The 27,928-nt window shown below is 36.6% G+C and overlaps 1 protein-coding gene across 1 annotated transcript in view; it reads right to left on the bottom strand.

Moving 5' to 3' along the window:
* AVEN (apoptosis and caspase activation inhibitor) overlaps positions 1-27,928 on the bottom strand; it is a 94,284-nt gene that overhangs the window by 55,361 nt on the left and 10,995 nt on the right. The window contains exon 2 of the mRNA XM_040601262.1: positions 16,382-16,562. Within this exon, the coding sequence (XP_040457196.1) occupies positions 16,382-16,562 (181 nt within the window). The remainder of the gene's footprint in view (positions 1-16,381; positions 16,563-27,928) is intronic.

The raw sequence follows: 27,928 nt of genomic DNA, 5'->3' as shown, positions 1-27,928 counted from the left end.
TGCTGAGTGAGTCTCAGTATGTTCTGACAAGAGCACAGATAAAGCTTCAATCAAGTATCTCCTAGGTAAGTTTTTATTTTATATACTGCTTTAATGCTTTATCACATCAATATATACTTTAATGTATGGACAATAACTCAATGAATTTGAAATATTTTATACTGATACTTAAGTTCGAATTCTTCTATGACAAATAGCTGATGCTCTTAGATTTCCTATACTGGTCAAACATCAGCTGTCTTTTGATATTAAGGTTATTCAAAGGAAAACTATTAAATGCTTTCTCTCTTGACTTATACTAGACTGAAATATTTCCTAAGATTTAAATCCTGCAAAATATTTTAATACATATTTCCATGCATGGCTGTTTAAGAAAAAAAGAAATTAATAAAAAGCCATGCTTCTGTTAATATCACCAAAAAACATGTGCTGTACTTCATTATCTGTTTCATCTAGCAAAGCAAACATCTTGCACCACAGCAATAAATTTAAAAGGGTATCTTTTATTATAGGATTAATCTTTTTTTATATAAAAGGATATTAAAAGAAGCTAGAACTGTTGGTTAGTTATTTATGAAAGGTAAACTACAGCACAGTAAGGAAACAGCACTATGTTAATACACCCCAAGGTACTGTGTACAGAGTTTCAATAAGCAGATTGGAAATCAGTGCCCCCGTAAAACTATGAAAAAAGATGATGCAGGTCACCAGTTATTTCACTTACTTGGAGCATCCACTACATAAGCCACAGACATGAATTCCACATGGAAATAATATGCAAAACATTTTAGAAAGAGATTCTAAAATCTAATAGGTCTTGAAAAATTAACACAGCATCTGTTAGTCAAAAAACTACACTTACAAGTCATGGACAAAGGTAAAACTGCTCATACACAAAAAAAAAACCCACACCCCTTGAAAGCGAAAAAGCATAGTCACATACCATTTAACACTCCATTTTATAGTATCACATTTGTCAATTTTGTACATAATACTAGCTTTGAGATCCTGTATCTTTGTTCCTAGTGTCTTTTACTGGTTTCACACCATTTTTTCTATTTACTAAAGATGTAATATTTCTTTTTCCAGCATTGTTTAAAATATCTTTCCTTTGCTTCTCTCTGTATCACTTCCCTCATTTCTTTTTAACACGTCTTTCTTATTTAAACCTTAATTCTTAATCCATCAACTCTTTTCCTTTTTTTTTCATGTTTTTCTAACTTACTAAAACAATCTCTCTCTCGCCTGATGCTTGCTGAAGGCAGACTAATTTGCCATTCACAAACACCTCTTTGAATCCTTTGCTTATGCACAAAGGGTTTATGAATCCTACCAAGTGCTAGGAGACTAAACTTACTTGCCAAAGATAGAATATGAAATTAAAAACCTTAAGTTCATACTATGCTGAGCCTTGACTCATATCAAGAGTCAACAACATACTCCCAAAATAATGGAAATCCTACCAGGAGAGATATGTGAAACAACTTCTGCAGGAGAGGGGTCATCATCTCATGTTTATTACTGTAGACTATTTGAAATTCCTCCTATAAGATCCCACCCTTGATTGTCGGGGGGGGGGGAGAACATTTCCTATTCTCTAAGTCTTCTGCTTAATATAGGCAAAAAAGTTTCCATTATTCTAACCCTCTTCCACTTTCCGACTTGCTGTATTTGACGAGAACTTGACGGGAATTTTTGCACCTATTATTCAGCCATTTTGTTGCCAACAGGTTCCAGCTTCTCTACAACATCCCCAATTTCTCTCCTTTTGTAAGCCTTTTGTAAATAGCTCCAACTGCTCTCTTCACAACTGCTCCATCAAACATAGCTCAATCTTTTTTTCCTATGCCTCACTTCACATATTACATCAATTCAGTAAGAATTCTTCCTGCCTCATCACTGCTCCTATACAACACGCACTGATACTTTTGTCTCTAATATACCAGGAAAAAAATCATCAGCTAAGCAGTAGGTTCTGTACAATACAAACCAAAACAATATAGCTATAAGTTCCAATGGCACCAGTTCAAGATTTCCGTAACTTGAACCATCAAAGCCTACTACAATTCAGTAACACTTGCAACCAGCAGCTGATGTAATAAAGCTTCTGTCAGCTGTTCTCAGAAGACAGCTATCTGTTGAATCTGGTTCAGAGTCAGAATTAAAAGAGAGAGAAAAATAAGAATTGTAATTCAAGTTTTGATTCTCCAGTTACCGCTCTCGCACTGGAAAAGTCTTCTTACCTTGGATGTTGTGTGTGAGTTTTTGCCTCTTTTTTAAAAGTAATTGTTTATCTCACCCAAAACTCCAAACATAACTGCTAGCCAGCATGCTTATTTAAGAAAAATTAGTTTATTTTTCAATGAAGCTCCCAGAAAGCTTATTCAAAACTTAGTGTTTCAGAAACTTCTAAACTTGGAGTTGCAGGTAAGACTTTTTAAGCTCTCTGTTGAAAATATAAGAAGGCTAAGAACAAGTGGAAAGCTTGCTTGTAGGAAGGAAAATTGTCAAAACTAGTATTTTTTAAAAGACTGTATATAACTATGTAATTTTTTAAAAGAAAAGGTAGATCTTTATTTTTTCACATGTATTCATTAACTATTTTTAAGTCATCAAATGTTATTTTTAATTTTAAGTGCCTTATCCCTCACACTTATCTTCAAAGAATTCAGATGCATTAATATAAGTGAACAGTTAATCAAGTTCCATAACCTAAATCTCTATGCAACCAGAAATAAATACATCACAGAATGTTTTCCAAAATGTGTAATTATGTAAAATCACCTCACCTGAAAGCAGTGACTCGATATTTATCTTCCACCTTTATCATAATCAGTTGTTCAAGGATCACTAAGCATCTGACAAGGGTATCTTTTTCATTTCCTCTCTGCATTAAGTTGCTTGTCTACATGAAATGAGTAAACCACATCACAAAATAACTACAGTCAATTGCCTAAAGAGAGTACATCTGCTCAGCAAAACAGCACGCATCATACATACAAATGGGACCCCCTTCCCAACTGATTTAGCAGATAACAAACATTGAAGTGGCCTAGCATGGTTTAAGGAGCCTTTTAGAAATTATGTGAATGAGACACAGACCTAAGGTCTAAACTGCCCCTTCTGGGTAGTCATCAGCTAAAAGAAATCAACAAGCAGCAGTAGACTTGTAGGTATATGCATTCCTAAACTGTTGGCATATCTTCTCCATTCACTTCCGTATCTACTCAAGACTATTATGTCACAGGTAAAACATGAGATACTTTTACACGTCCATATTTTTGTCAAGAGATATAACTTATATAACCTAATAGAAAGCAAGGACTGAAATACAAAACTTCTGCTCCTATAGTTAAGTCCGTGGTTAAATATAGCCATTTCACCTTGAATTATGAATCAACAAAAAAATTCACCATGTCCATTTGCACCTCTCTTAAGCCCCTTCATTAAATAAGCTCTCATCTCCAACAGTTACTGCAATGAGAAAAAAGGCACTACAACACTTTAGGACCATTTACACTGTAAATACATGCAGGTAGTATCATGCAGTATTTCCAACCACATGTAAAGAGACATCTTCCAGAAAGCCAAATTGATCAGTATTAGTTAAATTCATACCGTTTTGTCATGGAACAAACGGGCAGAACTGGGTCAGGTAAAAACAGTTTACAGCTCCAAGAGAGAACGCACAGTGACAGAAGTTTAGCCCTCTATCAATACGAACTCTGACTTAAAGCGAGAGCACCAGGGCTTATATGTATTTATGGCAGATAGGAACTGCTTCGTCAAGGGGCCTGACATGGCAAAGCAGCATCTGCATCGGGAAGCTTTGTTACAGCAGGTACAACTGTGTGCTCCTAGTATACAAAACCTGCAGCCCTACAGCCTTGACTTACACCTGTTGAGCTCATCCCCCTCTTGCTTGTGATGTTGCTGGTCCTTGACCAGCTTTTAGGTCCAGCAAGGCCTACCTCCACACTTTGAATCTTAATTAACCAGCTTTTCCATTCTTTTTTTCCAGGACTGATGTCAAGCATGCGGGCCCACACATACCTAACTCATTCCATTTGATAACATTTTTTCAGTACTCAAGACAGACATTCTTTGGTCTTCTTCAATATTGCTGCAATTATGAGATATTTAAATACCCACGTGTATAGTCTGCCCCATTAAGTGGTATTGATGCTTTATCAGGAATTCAACTTGTTACCTCCCTATCAAACAGTGGTGAAGTCAGCAAGCTCACTGAAAATATTAAAATTAGAGAAAAATTAATCCTTTACAGGACCTCAATACCTTCCAACAGTCTTTAACTGACACCACCTCAAACTTCAATTATTAATTTATTGATTCTGCACATTAAGAACAGGGAAGAAAGAGAAAGGTCACACCAGATTGAATCAAGAGGCTCCATATAGCCCCAAATCCTGCACAGCAGTGCCCAACAGCCTAAGTCTACGGAAACCTGAGAACTGAGCACACACACAGGGACACTTCCTCAGAAATATTCTGCCAGCCTCTAGCTATTTGTAGTTCAGGGATTTCTTGAGCCAGAGATGATGTCTTATTTATAAGATAACCTTCGAAGTTACTTTTCCTGTTGTTTTTTAAAGCTGCACAAAATCTAAGCTTCCACAAGATCCTGTGACAATCTTCCATATTTAATTATGAGTTAGATCAAAAAAATCTTTCTTTCTTTGTTCTGATTTTGCTGCCAGCCTGCTTCATTCAATATTCCCTACTTCTTGCACTAGAAGAGACAAGAATAATTTCTTATTCACAATATCCATCTTTCCATGATTTTACAGACAGCTACACCACACTGTTCTCAGTCATCTTTTTTTGAGGCTGAAGACCTCTGGTTCTACTCTACTGGTACCTTCCTCAGCCATGCCTCACGTGTAAATTCTTCCATAGTGTGAGTCATCCTGCAGCCCTTTGCTGTACCTTTTCAGCACTACTGTTTCCTCGTGAAGCCTCTGGGACCTGAATCTGAAGGAGTTACACAATATACTTCTGTCAATGATTTATATAGTGGCACCATCATGTGTTTTCTGGTTTGTTCTCTGTTTGTTTTCTAATTTCTAGGGTTCATTTGCTTTCAACTATTGAGTTGTAACAATCACTTCAGATGTCTTTAAATGTGACGAAGGACTGTTTCCACACACACGCACAGACCATATATGTCACAATCTTCATCTGCACTGAGTTTAATCTGTCATTTGTGTGGTTTTTTCTGCAACTCTCTGAAGTCCTCAGGCTATACAGAATTAGAGGGGAATTAAGATGCATACCTTTAACAGTGAAGGTAAAAGCACATCAGATCAATCCAAAAGCCCAGCGGGGACAACCTTCCAAGAGCTCTGGGGGATTCTGTCACTGAAATTGTTCAAGTCAAGACTGACAATAGTTTTTGACAGTTGCTATACTAAAAGACATGCCCTAATTCAACCAGTAACTAGTTCATAACTTTCTCTGTTGTGACTGCTCATGTTACCCAGAGAAGTTCACCCAGTCATAAATGACTTCCTTGGCTTTGTAATCTGTGAATTTTACTGGCTATGTTGGAGTTAGACTTCCATGCACTTACTAGAAAGAACCTGGTCCACCGCTCCTCAAGTCAGCAGGGGATTTGAGTTAGGGAAAGAAACAACAGCAAGTGTCACTTCCTCAAATTTGCCCCAAACCTTACTGAAACTGATTTTTTTAATTACGTTTGCTAATTCACATATTTTGCAAGTTAAAAAATGAAGGAACTGTAATTCAAAGATGTTTGTTGGTAGTGTTTTACCTCTAACATCTAGAAGCAAACGACGGCAAATACTGTGCCACCTAACTATATACATTTTAAAAAGTTGCAAGGAGAGCTTGAAATGGCACCATTTCTAAGTTTAACAGTTCCAAGCTGTCAGAATTCAGACACAGAAAAACAGTCTAGAAAAAGTAATTTTCTTAAACACCTATACATACTTTCCTTAATAGGCTGTTCAAGAATTCTTTTACCCATTGTAATGTAAATTAGATAAATCATCCCTAATGCCATTATGTGGACGTCATCTCTTACTGACTGATATTGTAGGTGTATGTTATCACTGTCAACAAAATATACCTTGTCCATGTTACATACTCCCTGGATTAACCTACTGTGCTTTCCTTTCACGATTAAATGAATTCTAGTCACATGAAATTACACTGTCAGTGTAGCTGTTCATTACTTCAGTTTTCAAAAATGCATTACAGCAGCTTTTTACCATATAGCATAGCTTGCTCAGTGAGCTATTTTTGTAACAGAACAAACTTATTTCACTAGTCCTTTTTGAATGAAATAATTTCAATTTACAACCAGTCTGGGAGATTGACAGATTTCAGGAATGTAGCTCAATATATTTTATTCTGGAGACCTAGGAAAAAAACATTGTCTATAGCATCTGTCAACCATGAAGCATTTGCAACTGTGAGGTAAGAATTATTTTATCTCCCTGCAACTTTTTAGCATGAAATTTTTTAATGTAAAAATTTAGACCATACTCTTTTCCCTCCACCAAGTAAGTTTGCAAACACAGGTCTTTAATTCATACTCCAATTTTCCTTTCCAAAGGGGTTCCACTGTTCACTTCCTCAGTTTCCTATAATCAATGCAGCAGTAGAAAATGGTAGCATGTTAAAATACTTTAAAATAGAAAGGTTTGCAAAAGGAAAACTCCCAAGAACTATTATAGGACTCTACTATTAATAAATGAATAGCCAAAAGAAAATTGTTAGTGTTCAGACGAACAGACACATATAAACTATTTTGAAGTACAAGCACTAAAATAATCACTAGGAGTTTTCTGTTGTTGGGGTTTTATTTTAACACAAAGATAACATGGCCAAATCAAACACTTTGGAGACTTTAAAATGCATTGTCTCTATTTGAGTATTACTTTACAGATGGATATTTATAAAGATCAATTTTCTTTGACAAGCTAAAATGTGCTTGTAAGTTACAGGTACAAGATCTGATGCATTCAGATTACATTTCTACAAGTTAATTTAGTCATCTCATACTTGTAGGCAATTTTCCTCTAAGTGACTAGATTGTTCTCAGAGATTTCTACTCCTTCTTTCTCTCCCTCCTCCTCTTTTTTCATATTCAAATACAATTCCGAGAAATAAAGGTGTCTGTGGGATAGAAAGAGGATGTATAAAAATAAGAGTAAGCGAACACTTAATAAGGCATTGTGAATTGAACAACAGAAAAAAGGTAAAAGAAGGGGCAGACAGAATCATGTGGAGTTACAGAATAGAAAATTTAAAGCAAGAAAGATCATAATCTCTTATATGCATGAAAAAATTTACTTGCTGTCAATATTCGTACTGAAAATGTATATCAAGATAAATCAGAAGTAGGCATCTGGATTTAAACCAATACATATGCACCCTACCACTGAAAAAGCAGCTCTTGCTTCTTCCCTACCAATACCAATTCTGGTATTTCCCCGATTCCCCAAGATCCTTCACTGCTCACCAGCTGTTGCATGACATGTTCCTGCCAACTCTTTTGCACCATCCAGGCAGTCAAATTGGGCAACTAGATCCATATCTGGTGATGGGCCAAATCCATAATATCACTGAAGTGATTTTAAAACTCATTTCTTCAGAACAGGGGAGGTGATTTTAATTTATTGTCAAGAGCAGAAGCAAAAGATAAAGCAACTTCAAATTCATTACATTTTTACTGATAAGAACTGCACAGCTGCAGAACAAACAAAACAACGAAACCAAGCACTCCTTAAAAGCAAGAGAAGAGGCATATGAGAAACAGAACACCGATATCCACTAGGTTCCTTCTGAGAATGTACAAAAGGAAGAAAAAATCCAAAATAAATTATAGCCACTTTCATTAGAATTCATGTTTTAGTAGTGACTGACATGATGACTAAAGCAATTAATAATTACATATACAAATACTTCAACACCAAAAAGTCATAAAATGAAGCCAATTCACAAATATAACTGGTAACAGCTACAGACTTTCTTCTCTGCTTTTAATGTGCAGGAGCAGGGGAAGCCCATAAGAGTCCACTCTTTCCAGATGGAATAAGCAGTGTTAGCCAGCCCATTTTTGGGCACATTAAAGTATTTTGTTACTTGGGGTAAAAGTCAGTTTCTCCACTTATACAGAAGTTATTTTTTGCACCAAGCCCCATCTGAAGTGACAGATAACACCTTAAGATGAAAAGGAACATGCACACACCTTACAGTCTCACTGTTGTGCCAGTGACATCATGTCCCTTTCAAACACAGCTTAAACAAAACCACTGGTAAGTGCTGGATATAATGCCTTGTCAGCTTTTGTCCTAGGGGTAAAGTAGCCCTGAACAGGGCACCTGAAAGGTATAGCAAATATATTGCTGTTTTTCTTAAAAGAAAAAGTATTTCAAGATAAGAAAGTAAAAGGAAAGTGTGCAAAAATTAACCATGTCCTGAGGTGGGGCAGAGGTGAAGGGAAAGAGAGAGAGAGAATGAATGCTCCAGGCCTGAAGAAAGACTTCTAGAATAAGTAACCAGCACCTACAACTTACTCCCTGCATACAAAATAAGGTGACAGAGAGCAGGGCTTGTTGGGTGGTGGGGTGGGGGGTGTTGGAGGGTCTTTTATCAATTTTAAATACATAGTTTTCCAATAACTCCATTCTGCCAGCATTTTCCCGGCAGAAAGTTAACCAAGTCTCTCAAATAAAAATTTCTTTGCTATAAATATCTGCAATTACAGCCTCTAGCCTTTATGACACAAAAAATTTATGACACAAAAATCAGTGGAACGATATCATCCTATTAAAGCACTCCCATCTTGAATTAGTTCTTCCACATTGCCCCCTTACATTTTGTAGCTAACTGATACATACTTCTCAGTGACACATTTTCTGCATGTTGAAGCACACACACATACTCAAGAAAATACCACGTTATCACTGGCCGGTTTCAATCAAGAGCTTAAAAAGAAATAGAGAGAGTATGATCAGTTTCACAATCCAAATTATCTGCAGCAGATTCAGAAATACCACGCTTTATAAACCGAGATGATGAGTGTGTACTGTCAAAGGAAGGTCATCTGATTCACATTCTAGTAAAGGTTGAAAATGAGTCAGAGCCAATGAAAACATAATTCCTCCCCACTCGCACCCTATTCTGTCCCTGAAATGTGCTTTTTATTAAAAGAGTTTCTAGTTCACAATTTTACACACGCAGAGGGTTTACTTTGCATGAAAGGACAACAAGAGCTCCCTCGAGGGTGGAACAGACAGTTAACAGAACTCTGGTTTTGAAACAAAGACTCTGACAAGGCTCAATAAACCTTTGACATTCTTCCAAGAAAATTACCCCCATCTAGGCAAAAAATTTAGCCCTTTGGGTAAAAAACAACCTTTTAAGTGCTCAGAAGAGCCATCTTCCTATACAACAGCTAGAAATGCCAAAGATGCCACTCCCAGGAGAGCCAGGAGTGAACAGGCAAGAGAACACAGAACAGATGAGAAGCCAACATGTGATTTGGACAGGTATAAAAACATGGAGCAGGGGAAGGATCAAGAGAAAGTGCAAACTAGAAGTTGGATGTAGGAACTGGGAATTCTTGAGCAACAGGATAAGATCAGGGAAAGAACAATGGCAAAATAAATAGGTATGACTCTGAAAGTATTAAAAGGGGAAGAGAAGGACTGGGAGAGCCCAAGCGATCAGCAGCAGACATGAGGAGGAATTTCAGGACCAAAATGGGGTAAGAAGAAAAGAGGAGCCACAACAGACCTTCTTTCACTCCAAAACCAACGTTTAGCAACAGCAGTACTCCCTGCAAACAAGTTTCTGAGAATGCTGCTAGAAGTATAGTTCTGTCAGTCTCTTCTGATGGTGGTTCACATGTAGTCTGATCACAACACTGCTTTGGAGCATCCGTCAATGAACAAGGAAACATTCCTATCACAGTTATCTTGTTTGTAAACTGATATTAGGAATCAATCTATCCTTATGAGAAACAGAACAGTAAATGAAATCTGGCTTCTGCAATTAAACCAATCTGATACTCTTATCATCCTTACCATAAACAAAAAATTCTGGTTTTATAGAATTTTATAAAATTTCTATTTCTATTTTTGATTTCTTTCTCTAATGTAGGCTGCTGAGAGATGGAACAAAATTATTACAATTAAAACAAACACAGCTCCTCCAAATCAATCAACATCATCTAATATTACCATAGAAGTAATATCTGCTAACATCATTATTGAAAAAGAACCAATACTTTACAGGCAAGCAAAGAAAGTCCCTGCTCTAAAAAGCTTACAGTCTAATTCAGGTGATTTAACAGTGGTTCAGAATCACAAGTGTAAAAAGGAATCCAAACAAAAAGGCTAAAATCAATCAAAAGTAATATATGGCAACAAGGAAAATCGCAGTTCATAGAGTAAAAGGAAAATGCAAAGGAAGGAGGAAAGGCAGAAAATAAGTAAAAAAGTAAAAATAGGAGAAAGGGAACAGGAGCATAGTAGCAATAAGATATTGAATTTTGAAAATGAAGACTGGAAGACTAAATTTATGTCTTGAGTGCAAGAGTCAAAGTAATTCATTTTTGTTTAGAGGATTTCACTGGCAGAAAAGTCCAAGACAACGATGTGGCAGAAACGATGATAACCAACAGGAGGCCTAGTCAGACAGAACTGGGTTTAGATCAGGGGTTCTCAAACTACGGCCCATGGGCTGGATACGGCCCCCCAGGGTCCTCAATCCGGCCCCCGGTATTTACAGAATCCCCCCCGCCGGGGGTTTGGGGGGGAAACCAAGCAGTCGCAGGTGGCTGCCTGCCACTGCATCCGCCCGCCGGCCCCTGTTTAAAAAGTTTGAGGATCCCTGGTTTAGAGGTATTATTTAAAGAAAAAAAAAAAAAAAAAAAAGACATGACTAAACACTAAACACAAGAAACAGTGAATCAGGTGAGTAGATATTTTTAGCTAGCTCTCAAACCCACAAATTCAAGTAGTGGACATGAAAGAAGCAAGACAGGAATAAGGACAAATTGTTCCATATTTAAACTTACAGATTTGTGATTTCATAACCAAAACATACCTAAATATATGGTATAAATATACAGTAAAGATACCATCAATAATATACAGTAGCAGCAAAAGATTAAGGCCCAATATTAGAGAAGGATGTCGGTCAGAAAACTTTAGATTTAGAAATCTGGAACTTAACAAATAAATGCATGACAACAAGGCGTGAAAAATTAAAAGAATGGGACAAAGCTTACCACACTGATTCTAATGAGAACAAAATTTAACCTCTTTAGTATCAAGTCTTATTCTATCCGATTCTAAATCACAAAGCATACAAATATCTCTGAAAAACTGAAACCTTTCAGATTTTTCTTTCATTACCATTAGTTTTGCAGTACTATCACTGACACATATTGTCACATGTGATATATGGTCACATAGTTTTAAGATATCAGAATGTTAAAATGAAAATAAGAAATGTTATCCTACATTTATATGCATTCAAGTAATTGAATCACATTATACTTCTATACTTCAATCACACAGTTTTGGTTACATTTTAGATAAAACTTGGGGGGGGGTGAAGGGAACAGATATGAAAGCATATATAATGAGCACGAATTACCTATTACAAGAAAATTAATTTATTGAGAAAGTGTAATTAATATTTAAAATCTGGCACTTCCTATTTTTAGTTCACAAAAAAAAAAAAGGGACAGCTCATTTGATTAGAACAAAAAAAGATGAATTTCTGTAACATTAGGAACAGCTCAGGAGGAAGCACAGAGCAGATGGAGAGCCAGCTTCCACCGATGCCAAGTCCTGTGATTTTACTGCAAATCTTTATTGTGGAAGGGTTTTTCTGTTTGTTTGAGAAAGTTACTTTGGCTAGGGAGGAAAGAGGGAGAGGCTGAACTTCCGTTGATTTCAGATATCAACAGGTATATAAAACAGCATCATCTCTCGTGGTCTGTCAACAAGTCCAAAGTTGCAGATTGCCCAGGGTGTAACTCACAACTAAAACCTTTGCATGTGGAAACGAAACCACTTGGTAAAGAGCCTCCACAGCTGTGAAATGTTATCTGCCACATCACCATCAAAAAGGAAAGGAAATTTCTGATGTGCTGGAATGAGGCTACAAGCAGAAGCAGGAGAATACAGCACATCAGGGAGGCTCAGAGAACATTCATGGAATCAGGTAGCAAGGAAAGAAGCAGGAGGAGCACATACCCTTACCTGTTTATTTCAGGAGCGCATATACTAGGAATATTGAGGTGTCCTATTACCAATCCTTAGTTGCAACATTGTAATATTCTTTCAAGACCGGTAACTTGGTACTAATATCTTAAAGCTGTTGGTGTGTAATAAGGAGTAACCAATACCTCTATGTTCTAACAGAGCTCACGTCACCTCGTGAACAGCAAGGACATGAAGTTTTGCATCTGTTGAATAAGTTGTACTAGTTGAAAACATCTGTTCATCATGCAGTTATAAAGACACGCAAAGAAGAATTTAAAAATACTTTCCACTACTTTTTGCAGAGCTTTCAGAGCTGATAAAAACCAGTTCTTCACTAGGCTAGATCTCTCAATGGTATAAGAAACAGAGATGCAGAAACAAGAGTTCTGTGGAGACATATGGAGACAAATAATTTCACAGAACAAACATAAACCATAAGTAGTAGTAGTCGGCAATCAAATACCCCTGATGTATACAATAATCCAAGTAAAAATGATAGGCAATTCTGTAAAGAAACCTGATTTTCAGCTATTCTCTAGAATTTTAAAACTCAAAGTATTCTTTTTTAGCATCTGAACCACGCCCTGCCATTGCCATTCTTTTTCTTTGAGCAGAATTAGCATTGAAAAGAAGAAAACTCATTTATTCTTCACTCACTCTGCCTTTTTTTTTTTTCTTCCCCAAATCTCTGTCAGTATATACTTAAGATAGAAAAGTTGAAGGAAAACCTATCTTTAACATAAGCCTTGCTCCACAAGTTTATCTATTCAGTATTTTGAAGACAGCCAATAGTTTCTCTGTGTTGCTAATTCTCATGTATGTACTGGCCACAAAAATGCAGCAATATATTGCAATAGACACATCATAATTAAACAGAGAATTCCAAAAGCAGGAGGTTATAAAACCCAAAACAACAGTTTATTAGGAAACAGAAAGTAACTGCTACCTCACATTTCCTGTACTTACTGTTCATTACTATTATGCTCCAGTGACTGTTCTTTTGACTTTTATTCCACATTTCCTATTGTATTTAAGTGTTAGATATCTACAGAATGTATATGTATTCTTACAATATCAAAACCATTGAGACAGTTTTGTTTGAACTACACAGCATTACTCTCTTACCCTTTAAGGCCATCAGAATTATTCAGCCATTGCCAAAAAAACAAAAGAGGAAAAGTTTATATCCAAAAATATGTTTTTTCATCTTGATAATCATCACATCCTGCAACATGACAGCACAGTCATTTAGGTGTGCATGCTGGCAGCTTTTGGCTGCTGTACTGGTAACGCCTACCACATTTAAAGGAAATTGATCAGGTCCCTGGATACATTTTGATCAGCTCTGTAATGACATTTTAAAAGCATATTTTTAAACCTAAAGATCTATTCACAACCAAAAACCTAATATAGGACTTAAATCTATTTTGAAACAATTAACCTTCACCTGCCAAAAAATGAGGACAGTTCTTCAAACCTCACAAGATTCTTCTAGCAAAGTAAGGTTATCCTATCACTTCCACTTCTCTTGATCTTTACGCTTCAACAGCATTTTTACTAAATTGATTCAAGATGTATTCCCTGAAGGGTTCACAATGGACTTGTAGTTTACATCAGCTAAACATCAAAAGCAATACAGAAAAGTTTGCTTTGCTATATTCAAGGTTAATTAAAAAAAAAAAAAAACCTAAAAAAAAAGGAAAGAAACAGACTTAAGAACTAAAGTTTTCACCCTGCTTTACACACAAATACAATAAGCCTTGACAAAGAAGCTCTGTCAGGCTAGTGACATCAGCTGTTATCAAAGCCACCTGGCAGTTCTTTCTTAAGACTATTTTCAGCTGCTTTTTTAACTATTCAGTCTGAAATTTTCCATGTCAATTGACTGCTTCAGGTAGTTTTTCCTCATCACCACCTTTTTTTAAAAGTCAGAGAATGGCTGGAACATTTTTCTACCATGAAAGGATCTAGGAAAAAAGCCCTTGTAAGCTCTTCCTTTGAAAAACTGTAAGTACTTCCTTGCCCTGAATCAGTAACTTGAAATCAGGCTGGACAATGTTGTACGAGAGAGGTACGTTCTGCTCATTTTGTGAAAAATCTGGCCTGATTTAGCCAAGCTCCAAGAATCTAGAAATCAAAGTTTATACACATATTTTTTGCAAGACTTGCTGCCACTTAACAAACAATCACCAAACAGTCCATTCTCAGTGACCTTCCATATGTCACTTCAACATCCAAGGCAACTGACTTAAGTTTCCTCTAACCTCTGGTTATGAGTGAAGAGCCAGATTATCACTGTAAGAGAACTCTGCATTTAACAGGCATTAGGTACAACACTTAATAAAAAGTGTCATCTTGCATATTTCCGCAACCTCACTATGCAATATCCCTGCCATAGCTCAAAACAGTAACCCGTCACTTCATGTTGTTGGGTAACAGAGTAGGATTTAGGGTATACTGACAAAAGCATGTAAAGGGAAGATTGAGAAAACTGTAGTGGAGCCTAGAACCGGAAGGTTAAAAGAAAAGAATAAACTGGGATTGACTAGTCAAGGAAAGAAACAAAGAGGAATGTAAAAAGATGTGGTAGTGGATGAGAGAAAAAGCCAAATGAGCAATCCCAGGCAGAACAACTCAGAACTGGAAATGACTAGGACTGGACAGAGCGAGGGACAGAATGTATCTGACGGAGCTGGATTTTAGTGAATATATGTGGAAGGGAGCTGGCTTATAATAAACAACTGAGAAGAGACCCATCACCGGAAATCAGAAACCTAGACAAGAAGAAAAATTAACGGAAGCAAGGGACAGTGAGAAGAATTAGTAGGCAGGCAAAGGCTGACAGTAGAAAGACAAGATGCAGTCAGAGACAGGCTGGGACTAGTCAAGCCCAAATATTTGCTTGAAAAGACAAATCAGTGCTGAACCGGAGATTGGCTTGAGGCAGGGACAAGTTGGAAGTATAGGCAAAAAAGTTAAAAAAGTATGTATCTTCAGAAGCTATTTCAAAACATAAAATAAAAAAATCAGAAGTTTTAAATTGTGATATCTACTTTGCTCCTCAAGCTATGTTGCCTATCCAGCTCTGAGGTACATACCAGGCATCTTGACCCCAACACTGTCTACCATGCAACACACCATTCAGAGAAGTCATCACACATCTCATGATCCTATGATTAAAACTGGCAATTTAAGCCCAATTCTGCAATGGTCATGCAAAACAGCTTCAGAAATTCGTTCTGGCACAGAGAAAGAAAGCTCTGGTTCTTTTTTCTTTATCACAGATAATGGCTAACTTACCCCTCCAAGCTGTGGCTGAAAAATCCAATTATTTAGATTCAAGAGATTTCAGAACTTCCAGGTTGCTCAAAAAAGCCCCATAATACATAGTTTGCAACTTTTTACTGAAACATGCCAACACAATAGCACCAAGAGTTTCTAAAACAATTTCAGGCAACTGTTTTTTGTGCAACTGCCCATAATATAGGTTAAAAAAAAAACCAACAGGATCTAGTACAGCCTGTCTCTCCACCTTCTCATTCTATTATCTCCTTTGAAGACTGGAAAACAACTGATCTTTATTCTCAAGGAGAGTAATGCTATTCATGCACACATCCCTACAGCGCTGATTACGAATCTGTCAAAACAAACAACAGCAAGCAGCTGCTTAACTGCTTTGCTGTTTAGTCACACTAGCAACTTTGTTTCTTTTCTGGAAAGCAACTCAATGACCAAGATTGGTAAGAAATTGACAGCAAGAATAGGCTCAAAGTAACTGCACACACTCAGGCCCATGGAGTTTCACAAGAAGGCTGTAAATGCAGCAGCCCTCTTTTACTCCCCAGCCACCTTGGCTCGGTGCAGCTTGTATGCTGATAAGACTGCTCCCATGGAGACTTTGAACACTCCCAAATACATCAATGGCAGACTTACTGAGGCAGATAGGAATGATATTCTAGTGTCCTGTTTCACCATCAAGGACAACAGTCAGAAAAGTAGCAACATTTAAAAATGCAAAACTAAAAATAAATAAAAAACCCCCACAACGAAACAAAACAAAGAACCCCCCCACACACACATAAAACCCCTATCTGTAAAGTAGAAATGCTTACCTGCTGAGCTAAGCAATACATGGAAGTCTGTTCCTCTCTGTGACTCTCCATGTTCACTCTGTCCCTCTTTTTCTGTATCCTCATAGCGGCTCCAGTTGGAAAAAATCTTTCTTCTTGAATAGCTTTTCAGTTTTTCCTTCTCTTCTTCCTCTTGTGATTCAGTATCATCATCATCCTCTACCTGTGATATTTAAATAGACAGTTAAGCCATTGCAATTCAACAGTATTTTGTTCTGTATTTAGACAGTCATTCATACAACTCCTCCAACCATGGAATCAAAACCCAGAATGATAAATCAGCCTGGATCCCCCGTCAATTTTAGGTGCTACCATCTTCCTGAACTGTATGTAACTCATCAATTGTCTAATTAAAAGCACCTAGTGAAGCCTCAGTTCTTACAGGGGTCACGCGGTGACACTGACGCAAGTTCCACGGGTTTCCCTTCTGTTCTGAAAGCCCATAATGAACAGCTCCCTTCCTGAAACTAAGCACAACATGCAGGGAGCAGAACTAAGAATTTAATCACAGTACCTCTGTCCAAGTGTTGCAGTGATACTGCAGAAAGAACTGATGTTTGTAGAGCACAAGAGGAAAATGACAACATAAAGAATACTGGAGAAAAACATATGGAAAGGGTGATCTATGTAAGAATTTCCATTATAACCAGCTACAGGGTGTTGACTTAAGTAACATGGAATAATTAACCAAATTAATTTCTTTCATTAAAGCCATTTGACAGAAATGTTACTGTGTTTCTGAAACTACATTAAGGTTTCTTTAAGCACATACATGTACGTGCTGGTACAACGTTGGACAACCTGGTAAAGAACAACTGCGCAAGGCAACTATCAGGCACAAACCACCACCACTTCATTAACCTGTTTTATAATTGATGAGTTACTTTCATAGATCAAGAAAGGACATAGAGCAATGCAGCACATGTTCCAGATTGATTTCTATTATGAAGCAGGCTTAACTACCCTGTAGAAAATTTTGTAGTGACATTTTGGCTCAGCTAGACAAATATGAACTGTTTGAGATTTTCACGTTCCTTTAGTGTCCAGTTATGCAATAGAAAAACCTCTATCAATGCCAAATAAGTCCCTGTTGCACACCAAATACCATATTTATATACAAGTACATCATCATAAAAAGAAGACTGACACAAACTAAAAAATAGGAAGCAGTAGTTTGTGGACAGTGGAGTATTACTACTCCTTAGTTCTGAAAATATAATAAAGATGACCCAAAGTAGCAGTGAAGCCTGTTACATGGCTTTTACACAGATGTCCACTGAAAGCATCCTCAAACACAACTGTGAAAGTTTAGATTCTCCCATGTTTGATGTCTTAAAAATGACTGCCCAGCATATCATACAAGTAGCAAAATCAGAACTAGAATAATGACCTCCCAAGAAAAATAATCCACCAATCTTCATAAACAAGCTTCTTTCAGCATTGTCCGAGAGATCTGGCTAGGAACAGCATGAAGGAACGGTAAATTCATCAGAGCATAAAAACAGATTCAAACCTGTAAAAATTATACAAATACACTCCCAGCTGGCAAACAGCTGACAAAAAGGAAAATATTCTTACTGGTTCTGTGCAATTTTTAGTTAAATTCATTTGTCTTTCTATTAATCAGATAAATACACTAAAATGGTTGTTGTGGACAAACGATTATTTGCATGAGCAAGGGGATGAAGTCACAACACTCTATTACCAGGGTCTGATCTAGAGCTATAGTTTCAACAGAACAAAAGGCCAAAAGGCAAAATAACTTGGAGTTCATACAATTCATAAGTCAAAGCAAGTATAGTGCTACAAAGAGATAGATCTGTGTTGTACTTTGTTTTTGTTTTTAAGAAAACATCAGAATCACCTTAGGCAACTATGACATTATAAATAAGTAAAACAGGAGTATCACCTTCTTATTTTAACAAGCTTCCAATAAACTAATACAGATTTAAATATTTTCTCTTAAACTGACCTAAATTATTTTTCACATTCTGTTATTAGCTATGTTATACAGCACACCTCAAGGAAATTTAATGTCTTAGAAGTAAAATTGTTAACTTGAACTTTAATAAACAAACCACAAATCCTCCAGTGTTAATAGGAGTTGTGCAGTCTGGTTCCCCAAGTACTGTCCTGAGGTTTACTTTTGCAATAAGTAAACTTCAAATACAAACCTGCTTACATTTCCAATAAATATTTAATAGAAAATTTTGCATGATGCACTGCTATGCTACAAGATAAAACTATGAATACTCACATTTGAATAGTCAACATTCAAACAACTTAAAGATGCATCTTCACCACTAAAATCATCACATACATTTAAAAAAAATTGATCAGAGAAGCTTCAGAACATAGTTTGCTTCTATCATCTCACGAGACAGCTACCACCGAAAGTAACAACAGAAATACATAAGCACAAATTTTCATTACTTTCCTCTTAGCTAACTATTCAGCTAGACTATATACTGCTACCAGTGCCATCATAACTTACTGAAAACAAATCTCAATGAGTACAGAACAAACATCACTCCCATGTGTAGTGCAATAAAATAACTTCCCCCCTGCCCCATCCTCAAATAACAAATGATACAAGCTGAAACAAATTCTAGAAGCCAACTCAAATATAACCTTTAAAACAGTATTACTTAGGTAAGGAGAAAAACTTAAGCTTTAAAACAGTACTGAACTACATCTACACATTCTCACTCAGTGCTATAATGCACCACGATACCACAGGAGGTATAATCTTTATCTGCTGTGCCTCTGTTTCAGATAGCATTACATCCATTACCATCTGCACATTTCATTGAAATTTTGGAAGTGGGGAAAGCATGCAAAAGCCCAACTGAATAAAACCAGGAAACCTTCAGACTGTTTTGCGTATCAGAAGAGCAAAAAAATTTACACAGTGTTCTACCTAAACACTAAGTTCATCAAAGTCCAAACCACTGTGAAAGAGCCAAGCCCCTCTGCAGAGGAGCTTGCACAATTTGGGGTCTTCTACCAAGGAATGTATTTTCATCCTCTAGCAGAGCTGATGATTCCACTTTCCTTCTGAAGGAAAGCAAAATGCATAGCATATGTGACCCCAATCTACAGTCTCTACCACAGCAGAAGGATATTTTAGTACATCCTCCTTTATACAGTAATTTTGCATACAGGGTTGGGGATGGGTGGTATTGAGAAAAAAATAGGAAAGCAGGCTTTCTGTTTGACTTTTACAGACAAGAACATGTTGATGCACACAGTACTGGAATGAAGGTGTCAAAATGACGTAAACATTGTTCTGAATAGGCCATTTCCCCTGGGGTCATCCTTCTGCACTTCCCTGGAACCCAGTGGTTTGGATCAAACCAAGGCTAAGTACACAATGGAGAAAATGCAAGTGACCTCTTACATCCTGCTTCAATTACTCAACTGCTCTTCACTGTAAGTGCAGTCAGTCCTAGCATGTCAAGCACACGTGTGCAAACACTCAACAAGAACTGTTGAACTCACAGCCCTTAAAAAGAAAAAACCCCGAAAAGTGCATTAGACTCAGAGCTTCCATTAAGACTTTCTAAAACTGTATTTATTACCCTTAGGAAGCCACAGCAGTTAAAGCTTATAGCCCTCTTTCTGTCGAGTTCTATTAACTGTAAGAAAAGTCTAAAACATTTAATCTTGGTCAGCACTTAGAATATTCTACAGTTACTGGGAGGACTATAGAAACAACATAGGTTGTTTTACCTTTCTTTGGGCTGCCTGCCCTTCCCCGTTATGTAGATATCATGCATTATTAGAATTCCACTCTTACTTATTTTGTAGTACTTCTCCCAATTCTCTTCCTGAGGATGTTACTTTACAGAATGTAGGAAAACATAGTTTGAGCTTCTTTGTTGATCTGTTAGAAAAAGCATAGCTATTTCTCTCCTTCGCCGTCTTCCCAAATTTATACAATAACCTTTTCATTTTATCTTCAAAAACTCTTCACAATTATATAGATCAAGCACTACTTTTGCCCTTTGTTATTGTAACTTCTGTATTACTGTTTTGAATGTCACACCTCTCAAAAATATACACATTTCCTTAATCTTCCCCATTCTTTATTAGGGACGTTTACCTACAATACCTCAGACATCTTAAATATCCACACAGGAGTCCACAATAAACAGCCACTGTCATGCACGGATACTTGCATGTTCACGGACAGTGATAATCACTGTCTGCTCCCTACATTTCCTGCTCTCCCAACAGCACATACTAATTCCTTGACTATTCCATCTTCCCTTCTTGGGAACTGCTGTAAGGCTGTGGCCAAGTGCAATGGCATTCAGGCTTATCTGTCTCAATCCCAATTTCTCTTCTCATCAGGGGAACAGGCTAGCAATGAAAATGAAAATATCCTGTGGGTTGAACCTGACCTTGACTATCAGCTGCATCATGAAAGGGCATATATCTTTTCTTCATTTGTGTTTAAGATAGTAAGGTGTCTACACACAGACAACTTCTCCTCTCCTCTTCATGCCAATTTCAGGAGCATCTGTTGTTACAGTCTAATTCTCACAGGCGGAACTCTAAGTCATAGGGTCAAAAAAACATCTAATGAAGCAACAAAGCAGTTCACAACCTCTACACTTCAAATGTTTTGCAGAATAGAAGTCTGTACACAGGGGCTTGTATGAGTGACAAGAAGTAAGGTAGCTTGGCTGATATTAACTACTGAGTGGTTCCTCTAGGCAGATGTAAGTGGAAATGTGAAAGACTTACAGTTACACTTTAATGACTTAAATTACTCTGGGAAAGACATACCTGCTTTTAATTTCATGGTTCAAAATTATCACTGGTGTAGCCAAACAGGAGCAATGAGATTACACCAGGAATTATCTTAGCACAATATGAATACAACACAATCTCAAAAAGATTTCAGTTTTTTGTTGCAGTGCTCATTAAATGCACTTTTTTTCACCTTATATCCAGAAAGATACAGAAGAATCCCCTGACAGCTTAATTTTCTCTATCACAATGATTGATAGGCTTATACCTTATGATAGTTATATATAGTATAACAATCTTCAAAAAAGTTAAGTTGTTCTGATTTTTCCACATTTACCTAATTACAACCCCTAGATATATGTCCCTCTGTCTCGTAAGTAGACTTTTATTAACATTAAATCTGAAGTTGGCAAAGGAATACATTTTCTGATTTATTGTGGTAGAAGTGTAATGGGCTTTTTAAAATATGAACTGTAAAGTATATTAAGAAAATCAGAATATATATTCAGAATTATGGCAAACAAAAGCAGACCTACATATTTAAACACATTTCTTAGATTAATGTGATTTTTAACAAAAGACAAAGTACAACTGCAATTTTATTGATACTCATTCAAGTTTGTATGTGTTTAGAATCAAGATGTCCTTACCTACAACAAACAATACAGAACATTATCTTCGTGAACTTACTTAGACAGATGGCTGAAATTCAATGACAGAATTTGAAATGCAATTCACAACGATATAGACAAACAGGAATTGAGTTTTAAAAATAAAAACAAAATAAAAATACCAATAGTGAATTGACAAGGTAAACATGTCTGTCAGTATATTATATACATACTCCACTATCTAGGAAAATCCCATGAAGCATGCGAACACATTGTTCTATCTACCTAGGAATATTAATGATAAATTTCTGTACAGAGAACAAAAAAGCAAGTTTGAAGAATATAAAAAGGTCAGTATGAAGTAAGAGTGGAATACAATCCCCCAAACTATTCTTATTTAGCGCTCTTAATCCAGATTTTAGAAAAGTAAATGAAAGATAAGACTTGTGAATTTCCCTAATAAATAAGATTTTCTTAATGCAGTGATACAATAAGATACCACAGCCTCTTTCAGAGACAGAAAAGAATATTTGGTGATAATACTCAGCAACACCTGCCAAAAACTGAGCTTTTAGCTTACCTATACTGAATTGTTTTCAATAGACACCATATTCACAAGTCTGACCACAGTAACAGTGAAAAAGTAAATACAACCACCTTGTCCACCAAATTACTTTGCTTCAAAGTTCCTGCTTGTTTTATCTATGCAATGCAAATAACTGGAACTGATTAAAACTTTGAATGAAAGAGACTATTTTCTCATTACTGTTTAACTGAAAAAAAAACACCTCAAAATATTCTTTGCAGTCAGTAAAGTTCTAACATGATCAAGTGCCAGGAGGCTATAAGCCATATTTATCTTTCTCACAGATCATTATTAATATTTCCACAAGCTATAGCCATATTTTGCACGCATCTTACACCTCACTGAATTGGAACAGCTTCTGTTAGGAGCTAAACCTCTCCTTTAGACTCACTGAGCCGGGGAGGGGGAGGAAGCCCCACAGGCAAACAACTTGGTTCTTTCGTTTGTAACTACTGATTTAAATGGCAGACTACCTTCCCTTTCAACGAATCCATAAATTCTGATGTATGTTTTCCACTACTCTCTCAGAAACACCCCTGTAACCTGCTGGCACATGATTAGCTGCAGGTCCTTCAAATGGGTGGCTTACAGGGGCAAAATGAATGAACCACCACTACGCACTTCTACAGACCCAGTTTTAAAACCGTTGACTCATAGATAAAATAAACTTAATAGCCATGCAATGTATATTCACAGGAAGAAAGTCTCAAAAGCTCTATTCTCTAACATATAGAAGTAAAGTTGGAAACTTGGTAAAGCCTGTCAAGGAAGTATTTATTTTGGAAACTACCTATTTCAAGACTTCACTCAATAGATACAGGATTTTCCAAACTACAAAACCACCATCTAAAATTTAGCCCTACTCATTTAGATTAAAACTCCAAACTGAAGGATATTTGATGGGGTATGTTGTTAGAATGGTACCATTAAAAATTCAGCACTCACTCTGCACTAATTGGGTAACGCAGTACAGAATCAACAAGCTGCGCTAACTGTAGAAGCAGTCCTTTACCTCCCTTCCCCAAGGCTGAGCCATGCTGCGAGCAAAGAGCCTGTAAAAAGCTTGTCCAGCTGCTGGCTATAGATAAAGAGACTTCTGATTTTTTAAACTTGTTGAGCCAATACATTTCCACCAACAGAAAAACAGTATTTTTTCTTTAATTCAGTGGAAATGATGACATGAAAGTCACTGGCAACTACACAAACTCATCAAGCAATTTATACAAAATTGTCACGTGGACCTGAACAAAACCTGGCAGGCTCTATTACCTTCAAATTGACAGTAACTTAAGAAAGCTGAATGTTTTTCTTACAAACATTCAGTCAAAAATATGAGTTTAAAAATAAAAGAGAAGCCTCTGTCTTGACGGAAATAACAAGTTTCAAGAAAACCTTGCAAAGTAAGTGTATTGCCACAATGTTTGTGGCATTCCTTCCTATGTATTTGCTAAGTGTAGCAAAGTCAGGGGGTTTATATATTGCACACATATGGATCCACATATGTGAATGTTGTAGGTCATATACTAAACCCAAATTATACTTATTCTAGTTAGGTTAAGGAAAATTTCTACAAAAAGATATTTCTTCTTACCAAATCTGCCATTCCTAAATAGAAGTATCTTGACCTGCATTATAGATTGACTGTATTCAGAAAGGGATTCAATTCTTGTTTTAATGTCACAGTATTATAGACTAATCCAAGCTAAAAGGGATTGCAAGAGGTCATCTTGTTCAACCACCTACTCAAAAGAAGGTCAAAATTGAAACAAGACCAAGCAGGTTTGGGCTTTGTCCACTCAGGGTTTGAAAACTTCCAATAGCATACCTAATTCTTAGTGTTTCATTTTGTTGTTTTATTCTAGCACTCCTAAAACTGCAAAAGCAATTGTATTAATGACTTCAACAACCATCTGTCAAGAACATGCACGAGGAGTTCCGTAACATCACGGAGTCAAAGTTTATTGAGGGTATATATTCGCCTCAACAGTTTAATAACAGACTTTTCAAAGAATATTGCTATTTTGCTAGTCTTAATGAGTCAGTGGGTAAGACAGCCTCTTTCAATAAACCTATCAGTTATAAATTTGTATGTGTTGAAAAGCTCTGTACTTCTGCAACCATACCAATGATGAAGTAAAAGTATGACAAATTATGCAAAAAGCTCACTCAAAGCAGCATCTGTCTGCAGAACAGAAAAATTTGACTCTTGATCCTAACCCACAAAGGTTATTTCATAACCTTAATAAAGTCTGCTCAAAAGAGTAAAGTTTAGAGAAAATCTCAGTTATACAGACAAGTTAATGTTTATTTAACACCCCTACATGCACACAGTTTTAGAACAAAACCAGCAACTCTCTACCAAGATCAAAACTAACATGCTGAAGAAGCTTCAGGGTTTCTCATGCAAGAAAAAACATGTGACAAAGTTTCTCCATAGAGCAATTTTTTTTTGCCACAAAAAAGGAAAAACACCACCAAAAACCCCCAACTTTCTGGAAGATTTCAGCTGTGCTATAAGAATGTTCTCCAAAACTTATGTTCCATATGAATAACAACATAACTATTTCTTAGCTTTAAATTCAAAAATATTTGATAACATTTAGTACCAAGTTAAAAGTTTAGGGTTTTTTGAATGCATCTAATTTTGTAAAAAAGAAAGCACGCAAGAGTAAGACTTTTTTCTATGGATTTCACAACATGAAAATAACGAGTGATATTCACCCACACTAACATTTTCAGTTGGCACAGCATTAAAGAAGAAAACATTCTGAAAGACACCAAACAGAACAGGATTCTTTGAAATTGTACACCTAAACTGGCAGAAAAATAATCAATAGTTTTCCTCTCTTTCCTACTGTTAACCTTCTGCCAGCTTAAGTTCCTTGCATCAGTTCACAGCAGAATCAGATAAGCACAAATAATGGTTAGACAGGCTGGAAGCGTGCCATAAACATGGGATCTGGGAAGCAGGTCCTTCCTTCATTATCTGGCAGCAGTTATCCGCTACATTGGCTAAGTGTACTGGTAAGCCATATCCTTGGCTTTAACTTCCTGCAATGTTAAACTTGCTTTTCTAAAGCCAATTTTGTTTTCTCTTTCATTAAAGACTTTCAGATTCTCCATTAGTGTTCCTGTTCCATATAAAACACATGGACACACAGGTGTCCTTTGTCAAATTCACATATTTTTTAAATAAAAATTAAAAAAAAAAGATACTGTACTACAAATATATTGATTGGTCAAACTTTAAACATAAGCTTTATTTAAGACTGGTTTTAGCCAGTATACAAGTATTGATGTTTTGCTTACAGTGGGAAATTCCGTCTTGAATTTAAATGAAAACACGCAACATCTGTCACTTTTTCAGATCAACTATCACATAGTAACAGCACACTGCAAACACAGAAATATTCACATAATAAAAATTAAAGCTGTAAAAGGAGACACTCTACTAATTTGAAACCTTAAAATGGTACTGTACGTAAGAAATTCAAGAGGACAGCATTCTGCTTTCCTCCCTTCTTTCACTACATCTGCAACACTGTCAGTGGCATAGTCCCTAAATTTTTAATCTTACATTACTAATATACTGCCATTTCCTAATTATAATTTCACATGCTACTGAAAAACCTCACGTCTACTACTCTTCTATCAACAAACTGGCATATCCAGATATTGAGCATTTTTTAAATTAAGTTGCATTATTATATTTATGGTATGGCACAACAAAGCAGCAAGACTTCAGTTACAAAAAGCCTCATTCAATGATATTTTCAGAAAGGGGGGTCAAAAAGGGACAATTTTTAGGACTAATACACAGCCATATAGTAAACCAATAAAAAATAAATTATATAAAAGACTGCCTAACATGCAAACAAAATACACAACTATAAAGCTGAATGCAAAACCATATATCAAGGAACAAGCAAGCAGGATATATAATATATATTGAATGACACTGATTAAAAGAAGAGTCGAGTCACACTAGACAAAACCACATACGACAGCAACGCTACATCAAAAAGATACTATTCTCAACTCCCAGGGGTTTAAACAGCATTTCTGAGACCAATACTAAAATTAATTTCTTTCTTTAGACAGTGGAAAAACAGAAGAGGTACAAGAGAGTACTAACTGCCCACTTGATAAACAAACACCAAAATCCTTCTTCTTCCTTGTTTTTTCAATGTCATGAGAAATGTATGGCCTGGTCAGCGAGGAAGCCAAATTTTTCTCCTTTCCATTTCCACAGATGGCTGTAAAACACACGGTCAACATAGTGATACAAGGAAAGGGGAAATGAGCAAAAAAGTAATTCACCAATGATACGCTTCCAAGTTTAGAGATTGCAATCCTGCCTCATAATCAAGGCAGGATTTCCCTGACAGTATACCCAACTGGTGCAAAAAAAGCAGCCACTCATACCCTGCATTACCAGCTTTCCTCACGCAAGTCAGTAGCCCCCTTCCTAGCACAAATTCATCGAGAGAGCAACTAATCGGCTGGAGTTCCCTCAGGCACCATGCAAGGTGCTGTCCCATAACACAGCACATTACTGCCAAACATTTGATTTGTGGTAGGTTTGTCTCCAAGAGAGGTAGGCTTGTGTTGAATCCACATGCACTGTAATTCAAAATATAGCTGTATGATGGATAATATGTCTCTGCCATGCTCCTCCAAAAGACAAGCCAGCAACACACCACACACCCCATTTTCAAGCTCTTTTAGTAGTATAGCTCAAAGATAGTAATAGCTGTCAGAGCACTGTATCCTCCAACTGCTACACTTTAGTTCAAGAATTAATGATTAATGTGTTTGGGGAGTCTATGTATATATCAAAATATCAACATAACATGGATAAAAAAAGGTGTAGAGACACCACACTGTCCTGACTCAGGTAAGTCAGAAGCAGAATTTTATACAACCAGTGTGTGGCATGCACTTGGTCTCAAAGCTGTTGCCTGCTCCAGGCAACAGAAATACAAGAATTTATCAAAAACCTCTAACTACATTACCACTGTACACTTTTGACAGAAACATAAAACCTCCAGCAAAAATAGTTCTGTTTCACCTGAAATGACCTGAGAATAGATGGAGACTGGGGCATAAGAGAGGGGGAAGCCGCAAAACGTTTCAAAGAGAATGTAAATACATACAATTATGTTTATTCAGCTACTGCAGAACTACAGTATTTTATCCAGAAAGTGTAAATAAATTCAGTTCCCTTCTCTGCACAAAGGCATTTCTAGTGGCATCTCCTACATCCCTCAAGAACACAGTGACTCTACATGCTCTGAAATGGGTTATCTAGCCTGTTTTATCAGCCAGACCTATTCTACTTTGTACAGCAAATGGACACTCCTAACAGCAGAACTCAAGAAGCTGGTGGCCTATGCACCATGCAGATGCCCAACCACCACCCACAAACACACAAGAAGAAAAAAAAAAAAAAACAAAGAAAAAAATGCATAACACTTCACATGATTCTTTCTTTCATTCCCTGCTCTACCTTTATGACAGTATCATGTTTTTACATAAAATACAAAAGGGACTGAAAACAAGGAATTGAGGGAA

This window comes from Falco naumanni, chromosome 7 (genome assembly GCF_017639655.2).
Source record: "Falco naumanni isolate bFalNau1 chromosome 7, bFalNau1.pat, whole genome shotgun sequence".
NCBI classification, from domain to species: domain Eukaryota; kingdom Metazoa; phylum Chordata; class Aves; order Falconiformes; family Falconidae; genus Falco; species Falco naumanni.
This window is presented reverse-complemented; position numbering and strand designations above follow the sequence as displayed.